We start from the raw sequence: 10,094 nt of genomic DNA on the forward strand, positions 1-10,094 counted from the left end.
TTTTGTATAATTATTAAATTTTTAAAACAATTTTATGGATTAGCTTCCACCGAGATACAAGAATTTGGAAAAATATAAATGTCAGTCTTGCACGAAAAGATGTCAATCAGAATACGGTCTAAAAATTCACATGAGAAAACACACAGGAGAACGCCCGTTTACGTGTGAGATTTGCTCGAAAAGATTTGCAGATAAATCAAATTTAAAAACTCACAAGCTGCGAAAACATTCAACAGAAAAATGTACATCTCAGGTAAAAACAATATATGAATTAAGTAGTAATTATACTTCGAATATTGTGTTAAAGAAAATTATATCTTTATCTGTTATACTTATATCAAAAAAGCATAAACGTGCAATTAACAAGTTAAACGATTATGCTTTATTTTGCTCATAAATCAGATAATTATAAATATTCGGTCCAAATACAGTCTATTTTAACTCATAAAAATCAGTGTAGCGCATCACTGGTAAATGTATTGTCTGATGCGCTATTTTGCATAACTGCGATACCGTAATTACCGGCCATCTTTTCGTAATCACCATTATAAAACAATGTATGTAATGATCTAGTGGGATTGATTATCATCTTAAAATTCCGATCTACATTTTCAGTTCAATTTAAAATTTAAGAGAAAAACACTAAATAGAACTGTCTAGTTAATCGTGTTTATCAATTGTGTAGATATTTCGAAGAGAAGATACGTCACAGCGTATTCAAACCTCTGAACAGAATATTTCACAATCTGATATTCACCTTCCTGATAAAATTTCGTCAACAGAAGTAACGCACGAGGAACATACCAAAGACAATGACAGAGAAAAAACTTCTCATTCTTCTGAAACATTATACCAATGTGATCAGTGTTCCTTTAGTACAAACTGGAAGAAAAAGTGGTTACAACATAAGCACAGTCAAACTCATGACGCTTCATCCACTTCAATGGTAATTTATGAAATATTAGAACTCTTACTGAATAAGGAAATAGTAATCGATTAATTATAAACCATGTAATCATTACGTAATAAAATAATAATTACACGATTTTATATTGAGTAATGAGCATGAGAAAAGATGTACACGTTGTCGGATTTTTAGAAATATCAGAATATCATGCTATGTACCTTTTTTGTACAGTGAGAAGTATTTTTGTCTACGCCTAACTTTCGAATTATAGTATATAATAAAAAAATAAGTTAGATTACAAGAAAATATGCCGAAACAGAAATATTTAGTGATGTATCCTTTCTCTTCCTTATAATTGAACTCCCGTAATTCAGATTTACATTCCATAAATACTTCGATAACTTGAAAATACAGCAATACTTCATGATTTTCCCACCGAAATATTTAGGACTTTCGGTTCTAATGACAGACAATAAAAGCAGTAACTTATTAACTATTTAAGATATAAAAAGTATAATGTCAAATCTGTTAAAGACAATTATATATATATGTTACTGTGAATGACCGAAATCTGGCGAATGTCAATATTCTCCGGTGAATGTCAACATTCACACAGTCGTTTCGTGTATGTCCGAAATATTTGCTAAATATCGTTATTTCTCACTTACACCGGCAAATGTCGACATTCAGAATGCACTGACGGTAAATGTTCAATAAAGATATTTTTATTACGTTAAGACAAAAATGCAACTTTTTAATATGTGAAAATAGGTGAAAGCTTAAGTAACAGTACATGTAAATAAACTGTTGAACCTAAAACGAACAGTACATTCTATATCATTAAAGAAAATAATACAATAATAAACTTACACATAAATTATGTGATTAACATTATACAATCTTATTTATTGCAACAACTTAAACTGTTATGGCATTTTGAATTGCACAAGAGTCCCTTGCTTTTACAACTGCATTTATTCGTGGAACACTTTTTTTTGCAATGACAGCGTGTATAGCCTTGCCCTCCACTTTTCGAATTAGCTGCAGCTGCTTCTCTCAGCGATATTTCTTGAGAAGAAATCTTACCTATGGAAAATTTTCTTTACAAATTACGAACTGATTACGGGTATAAAGCTGCTTGAGGGTATCATTTTTGTTTGCTAATTTATAAAAGTCGGAGTCTTCTATTCTAACAACAACTGCCAACACATTTCGGGCATCTGTACGGCCACGGTCAACATCAGGGACTTGTATTCGTACGGTATCACCAATTTGAGCAGAAGGAAACGGCGAAGAATTTGGCGACAGACTGTCGCCTCTCCGTCGACATCGGCTTCTCGAGTGTCGTTTCGACCTCCACCAAAGCTTATCTGTGCTTGTCGACATACACCGGCGATTGTTCGAATGTATAATAATATAACAAAATATTCGGTCTTTCACCGACGTATTTTGTATGTGTCGACATTCACCGGAGAATATCGACATTCTCTAATTTCGGTCTTTCACAGTAACATATATATATATAATTTAAATGTGAATCTTAGTAAATTAATTTACGAATATAAAAGTATTATTGGCGCGTATATTAAAAAAATTACAGTTTACTGTCAATTGTTTACATTAATCGAAAACTAAAATGAAAATCAATTATCTAAATATATAAAATTGCTTGTCCTGTCTGGCTGACTGACTCACAGATTCATCATCGCCCAGAGCAAACCGCTGAACCTAAAGAGGTGAAATTTGGTACACAGTTAGGGTACGTCATGAAAATGCACACTAAAAAGGGATTTTTCGAAATTCCCTCGCTGGGGGAGAGGGAGAGGATTAAGGCTTAACCAAAAAAAACGGCTTCTACTGTGCTATTTTAGATGCGATTTTTTGTTTTCAACTACGTTTTCCTTCATTGAGTACTTAGGTGTATTAAATTGATAACATTTCAGATATTGTTACAAATCGACAATTTGTTATAAATAACAAATTCATTTGTTATTTATAACAAATTGAAATGTTATAAATAACAATGAATTTGTTATTACATATTGGTTCGATTATAGAACGATTGATCAAATTAAAAATAGTTAGTTTGATTTTCAGCCGTAGGTGTTATATAATAATTACTGTGATTATTGAAATACTAAATATAAACAGGTTTGCTTGCAAAACTACCGCGGGCGAAGTCGCGGGTAACAGCTAGTCTTACATAAAGTTCTTTCAATCAAATATTAAATTGTTATTTTTCATAGGAAATTGAAGAAACAGAAGACCCACAAATATTGACAGCAGTTAAACTGATTAGCAGAAGCAGATTGGAGACTAAGAAGAAGAAAAAGGAATTCTTTAATTTGGATGAACCAACGACTTCCAAATAAACTTTAGAAAAATTTAAATAAAAATTTATCTATTTTTGCAAAATTTGCATAATCTATTTTCAAAATTAGGTCGAATTTTGAAATTTTCGAAAAAATACATAAAACTTCGTAAAAATAAAGGAAATGTATTAAAATTTAAATATTGCTTTAATTTTTAATAAGTGCTTAATAAAGAATAAAAGAGTAATTAAAAAATTAATGATGCAGATGAAACAAAGTTTCTTTCAGTTTCTCAGTGAGATAAGGTGTCCCTGCACATATCATGTATGTTTGCCTATGTGTCCTTTCTAAACTTCGAGATAATAAATAGATACATAAACGGCAGTACTAGTGTTGGAAAGACTGGGGGTAAGAGGCTCAGATTAACTGTACCTAAACTTTCGATTTAGAATGGAAGTAATGTTATTCCGAATCATACTTTTTCCCCCAACGAAGTTAGATACATGACTGGCACAACTCTGTTGCTAAGATGAAACGTAAGATTTACAGAAATAAAACAACCACTAAAAAGTTGAGAAGATTGTGACCAAAAATTGCAGGTTGCAGAACTCACAATAAATAATCGCTCGTTTGAATTAGTTTATTGCATTACTGCAACACGACACGTGAGCGATATGCCGAAGGGATGAATCCCCGAAAACATTTATGAGAAGTTGAATCTATTTAGGTGAAAAAACCTGGAAACTTCACGTGGTCGGCCCGTTGGCCATGCCTGCACCCACAATTAATTACCTTCAACTGTTTGTTGGTTTTATGCTGGAGGCACTTATTAGAATTAGGAAAATATTATTCAGAAATGAAAAAAACCCGAGTCGTTAGAAGTGGAAAATTAAATACTTATAGACTTTTCACAGGATAATATTTTCGATTGCACACAAGCATATGCTATCTGTTACCTGTCTGAGTGCTAATGTACTGAGTAAATGCTATTTCTCATTGTATCGTTGTCACAGTAATTACATAAATGTAATATATATATATATATTTGAAATTATATATTTTTTTTTTTTGGTAAGAATTATATTCAGTTTGTTATTTTGTTGAATTTTACGCTAATAGGGGACGTTACGTGTAAATCAGCAAATCAAATGAAGTAGAAATTAATTGATTTACAGAAATCCAATGGATATTTTGAAATATAATGAACGACATTATCTAAATTAAAAGTATTTGAACAAAAGTGTCGACATTCGTAGCAATTGGTCGAACGGTCTAGTAGTGTAATGCAAACAAACATCCAAACAAACATTCTCATTTATAAGGACGCATTTATGTTATCGTAAATTTAATACGTAAAGTATAATTTATAAGTCATAAAATTTTTAACAAAAACATTAAAAAGTGAATCTGGAAAGAATCCAGGCAGGTCGATAACCTCGGATATTTCGTGTCCCGTCATCATTCAGTTTTTCTATTGTTTGCCTGGCTGAACTCATGTTAAGATTTAAAGAGTTTGTCAACATATAAAAAGGAAAAATATTGTAATGCTGGCAGAAACTATAAATATACCGAAGTAAACGTTAATCAAATTATTAATACATTTATTATCGAAAAGTTATAATTAGTTTTAGTAAAATATGTTTATTTATAATGAATTTCGAAATAATTACTTGCTATAAACAAGTAATTGTTTGAATGTAATCTTTTAACAAAAATATACATACAGTAGATACAGATATATCCTTATGCAGACCTTCCTTTCCAGATGCACATCTTTTGCTTCAAATCTGCGTTTTCTATCACATTTCCTCACATTTTCATTGCATCGACTCCTTAGTTCTTTTTAGATACTCATCCACTTGTTCCAATTCCAGACTTTCTTGACCGTCACCTACCGCGCATTTTATTCACCTTTTCTCCCTTCGAAAATGAATCTCAATGTAGTTGAACCACGATAAAATCTTCTTACTCAACTTTCAAATCTTATTTCTAGAAACCACACATCTTTCTGGTATCGCGATAGAATTGTAGCGAAGTAGTGCAATTTTGTAATTAAAAACTTTTAATTACAAATAATATATATGAATTATCTNTATTCAGTTTGTTATTTTGTTGAATTTTACGCTAATAGGGGACGTTACGTGTAAATCAGCAAATCAAATGAAGTAGAAATTAATTGATTTACAGAAATCCAATGGATATTTTGAAATATAATGAACGACATTATCTAAATTAAAAGTATTTGAACAAAAGTGTCGACATTCGTAGCAATTGGTCGAACGGTCTAGTAGTGTAATGCAAACAAACATCCAAACAAACATTCTCATTTATAAGGACGCATTTATGTTATCGTAAATTTAATACGTAAAGTATAATTTATAAGTCATAAAATTTTTAACAAAAACATTAAAAAGTGAATCTGGAAAGAATCCAGGCAGGTCGATAACCTCGGATATTTCGTGTCCCGTCATCATTCAGTTTTTCTATTGTTTGCCTGGCTGAACTCATGTTAAGATTTAAAGAGTTTGTCAACATATAAAAAGGAAAAATATTGTAATGCTGGCAGAAACTATAAATATACCGAAGTAAACGTTAATCAAATTATTAATACATTTATTATCGAAAAGTTATAATTAGTTTTAGTAAAATATGTTTATTTATAATGAATTTCGTAATAATTACTTTCTATAAACAAGTAATTGCTTGAATGTAATCTTTTAACAACAATATACATACAGTAGATACAGATATATCCTTATGCAGACCTTCCTTTCCAGATGCACATCTTTTGCTTCAAATACACTCCTGCGTTTTCTATCACATTTCCTCACATTTTCTTTGACTCAACACCTTAGTGTGAGGCTCTGGACAGGTCCGAACCCGCACTAAAATTCGCGTTAAAATAATTGTTTTAGAGAAAAAATTACAGTAGTTAGAAATAGCTTTTTATTTTATGAAAACGCGTNCTGCGTTTTCTATCACATTTCCTCACATTTTCTTTGACTCAACACCTTAGTGTGAGGCTCTGGACAGGTCCGAACCCGCACTAAAATTCGCGTTAAAATAATTGTTTTAGAGAAAAAATTACAGTAGTTAGAAATAGCTTTTTATTTTATGAAAACGCGTCGCTAGCTTTTAAACAATAGAAGAATGTAAGTCCATCCACCATTTCCGGTTGGAGATCGAATTAATCTTCGATTTTGACCTCTCCCGCTCCCCCGAAAGGTATCGAATTGTCATCAGGTGACGACGGGAGACCAATCGGAAAGGGGAATCTGAGAGAAAACAGATAAAACCCCGGAAATTCGAGGACGCGACGGCTTCTCCCGAAAGTTCCAAGTGACGGATCTATTGCTGTGTGTGTGTCTCGCACCCATCTTCGTCTCCATCTCCCGACCTCGGATCGACATCTTTCCATCAACGGAAGTCGACCGCATCGTCCCGAAGTCGTTGAGACGTAATGGAATTGTTCATTCGCGAACAAAGGACACTCCTTCAGAATGGGACTATCTTGGAAAGGAGAGGAAGACCCAAAGGCCGCAGCCGCCGCAGAACTTCCAAGATCGCGGAAATCTTGTAAGCTTCTTTCGTGTTTAATAAACAGTTGTGTTGTTTGTAAACAAAGCATCTATCTCTGACGCAACTGCTTCCACATATCGTTGATTGTTACCGCTCGGCAGTCCAAACGGCAAAAGAGACGATGACGATACATATCAACTATTATCGTTCGTCATCGAGATTTTTTTATTTCTCCCCCCCTCGGCCCCCACATTAGTTTTTTTCAGATACTCATCCACTTGTTCCAATTCCAGACTTTCTTGATCGTCACTTACAACGCTTTTTATTCACCTTTTCTCCCTTCAGAAATGAATCTCAATGTGGTTGAACAACGATAAAATCTTCTTACTCAACTTTCAAATCTTATTTCTAGAAACCACACATCTTTCTGGTATCGCGATAGAATTGTGGCAGAGTAGAGAAATTTTCTAATTAAAAACTTTTAATTACAAATAATACATATTAATTATCTTTTACTCCATCTACCTCGAGCGCTGAAATGTGCTTAAATGTATATGCAAAAGATTCATTATTAGAACAGTTGTGTTGTAAGAATTAAAGACAAAAAAAATTATGTGTTCTCTGACTAGAAGAAAACAGTTACTGGCCATACTAGAGGGCAATCCTTGCAGCTTCTAGGCACGAAAAACTATCGTTATAAATATAACTTACGAACAGGAGATTCCTACGTTCGCTCGACGTCGATTGCATTGTTTTTGTGTTTTGTTAAGTTATAGATCTCAATTTGCTTACGGCGCACGCAGTGCATTATTTTGTCCCTAAATCCTTCAACGTGCGCTTAATAGCCACAGGGAGCATGGACGTTAGTACTTGCGCCCGACAGTGTTTCGAAAATGAAGTCACGTACACTCACTTTTTATTAAATTTGTGGATTCCTCAATGAAATTAGTGAAAAATGACAAACTTTAATCGAAGCTGATCGATAAATTTTATGAACGAACAAAATTTTATAAGTCAGACAAAACAAGATTCAGTAACGTCCCGCTCAAATATTTCAATTGTACTTCTCTGAAACAATTTGATTGGGGCATTTTTTGTTAAAACATCAAACAATTGATCATAAACAATTGCATTTCATTAATTATATTTGAACAATATTTTAACCAAAATTGTTGAATTGTTGAAAGCTGGAATAAAATAAAAATGGTAAGTGTTAAAATCTTGTACTTATATTTTTGAAACTAATTCAAAAAATAAATCTAAAGATTATTATATCGAGTAGATTATATATAATAATGTGTACCGTTAAACGTTAGTAATATCGACGTATTTTTTAAAAGGCGTCTACTTCAAGTGACAACAAAGACGTCATCGAATGCAAGATCTGTAAAAATCAATATTCTACACAACAACTATTCGATGATCATCTGAAAAATAATCCTGCTTGCAGCAAATTAACCTGTGATGTTTGTCTAAAACAATGCATTCATATTAAGAGTTTGAACACTCACAAAAGGACTCATTTAAAAGAAAAGCCGTTTAAATGCGATGAATGTGAATATTCTACAATAAGGAAGTCAAACCTAAACAGACACCAATTAACACATTCAAAAAAACAATTGTATAATTGCAAGTATTGCGGTTTACCTATTTCAAGAAAAGATCATTTAAACACACATCTTTTTGTGAAACATTACGAAGAGTTGTCTTCACCTGACGAAGTATGTATGTTGATGCATTTTTGCTAACCTTTAACGTAATAAATCACAAAGAAACACTTACATGAAATATACTAGAATCTGTAATGTCATTTTAAAACAGTCCATTTCCGCAAGTGATTCAGTTACTCGTATTTATCACAGATTTTTACTCTGTTTTGTTTCTTTATTCATAATCATTCTGATTCTAGTTTATGCAGTGTGTGTTTTCCTGGTAAACTAATAAACTGCATATTTGAAGCAAAGAAATTAATATACGACTTCTCTTAAAATGAATTAAATGCCACATGTAATGTCCCTAGAAGAACGCAACGATTCTTTCGTCAGCACATTTGTAAATGTTTTATTGTTTGAACAGTTATCATTTTGCCAATATTTTTTAATATTAAATCATTTTAATCATAAAATACACAACAGCTTTTGCAAAACACTGAGATTCCATATATTATACATTATATATTTATTATACTATTTTATAAACAAATATTTTATTTTACATCAGCAGGTTTAATTTATTATAAGTAATATATGAATAGTTTCCTTACGTAGTTTCAAAAACATATATCAGAATGATAAATATATTTTTAACTTTCACTTGAAAATTTCATATTTATTTTGTATAATTATTAAAACTTTAAAACAATTTTATGGATTAGCTTCCACCGAGATAAAAGAATTTGGAAAAGTATAAATGTCAGTCTTGCACAAAAAGATGTCAATCAGAATACGATTTAAAAATTCACATGAGAAAACACACAGGAGAACGTCCATTTAAGTGTGAGGTTTGCTCGAGAGGATTTACAAATAAATCAAATATAAAAGCTCACAAGCTGAGAAAACATTCAGCAGAAAAATATATATCTCAGGTAAAAACATCCTATTCTTTTAAAAGTAATTTTACCTCGAATATTGTGTTATAAAATTTATATCTTTATTTGTTATACTTATATCAAAGAAAGCATAAACGTGCAAGTAACGAGTTAAACGATTATGCTTTATTATGCTCATAAATCAGAGTATTATAAATTCGTTCCAAATACAGTCTATTTAAACTCATAAATGTCAGTGCAGCGCATCACTGGTAAACGTATTATCTGATGCGCTATTTTGCATAACTGCGATTTCGTAATCACCGGCCATCTTTTCGTAATCACCATTATAAAACAATGCATATAATGATCTACTGGGTTTGATTATCACCTTAGAATTCCGATCTACATTTTCAGTTCAATTTAAAAATGAAGAGAAAAACACTAAATACAACTGTCCAGTTAATCGTGTTTATCAATTGTGTAGCAATTTCGAAGAGAAGACACGTCACAGCGTATTGTAATCTCTCAACAGAATATTTCACAATCTGAAATGCACCTTCCTGATGAAATTTCGTCAACTGAAGTAACGCAAGAGGAACATATCAAAGACAATGCCAGAGAAAAATCTTCTCATTGTTCTGAAACATTATACCAATGTGATCAGTGTTCCTTCAGTACAAACTGGAAGAAAAAGTGGTTACAACATAAGCACAGTGAAACTCATGACGCTTCATCCACTTCAATGGTAATTTATGAAATATTAGAACTGTTACTGATTAAGGAAATAGTAATCGATTTATTATAAATCATGTAATCATTATGTAAT

At 31.9% G+C, this 10,094-nt stretch overlaps 2 protein-coding genes and 1 long non-coding RNA gene across 4 annotated transcripts; 2 read left to right on the plus strand and 1 right to left on the minus strand.

Annotated features, from left to right (window-relative positions):
* Positions 1-43: 43 nt before the first annotated feature.
* Positions 44-3,319, plus strand: LOC111616517 (zinc finger and BTB domain-containing protein 14-like; the record flags this gene model as incomplete). Its single annotated transcript, XM_023357923.1, has 3 exons — positions 44-253; positions 686-946; positions 3,154-3,319. Coding segments are annotated over 3 exons (597 nt in total), but the record flags the coding sequence as incomplete, so codon positions are not given.
* Positions 3,320-4,638: 1,319 nt separating this feature from the next.
* On the minus strand, positions 4,639-7,768 carry LOC111616519. Its single transcript, XR_002755263.1, has 3 exons — positions 7,450-7,768; positions 4,944-5,139; positions 4,639-4,776 (listed from the first exon to the last, which is right to left on the minus strand). It is a non-coding gene; the product is annotated as an uncharacterized LOC111616519 (long non-coding RNA).
* An 84-nt stretch (positions 7,769-7,852) lies between these two features.
* LOC111616518 (zinc finger protein OZF-like) lies at positions 7,853-9,316 on the plus strand. Of its 2 annotated transcripts, none has more exons than XM_023357924.1 (3): positions 7,853-7,944; positions 8,079-8,463; positions 9,113-9,316. In XM_023357924.1, the coding sequence occupies exons 1-3, from the start codon at positions 7,942-7,944 to the stop codon at positions 9,145-9,147; spliced, it is 423 nt and encodes a 140-aa protein (XP_023213692.1). In that variant the 5' UTR covers positions 7,853-7,941; the 3' UTR covers positions 9,148-9,316. The 2 variants fall into 2 exon arrangements, with proteins under 2 accessions (XP_023213692.1, XP_023213694.1); XM_023357926.1 differs by having other exon boundaries at positions 8,079-8,459.
* Positions 9,317-10,094: the final 778 nt, after the last annotated feature.

This window comes from Centruroides sculpturatus, unplaced genomic scaffold (assembly GCF_000671375.1).
Source record: "Centruroides sculpturatus isolate CEXI.00-Female unplaced genomic scaffold, Cexi_2.0 scaffold3463, whole genome shotgun sequence".
NCBI lineage: Eukaryota > Metazoa > Arthropoda > Arachnida > Scorpiones > Buthidae > Centruroides > Centruroides sculpturatus.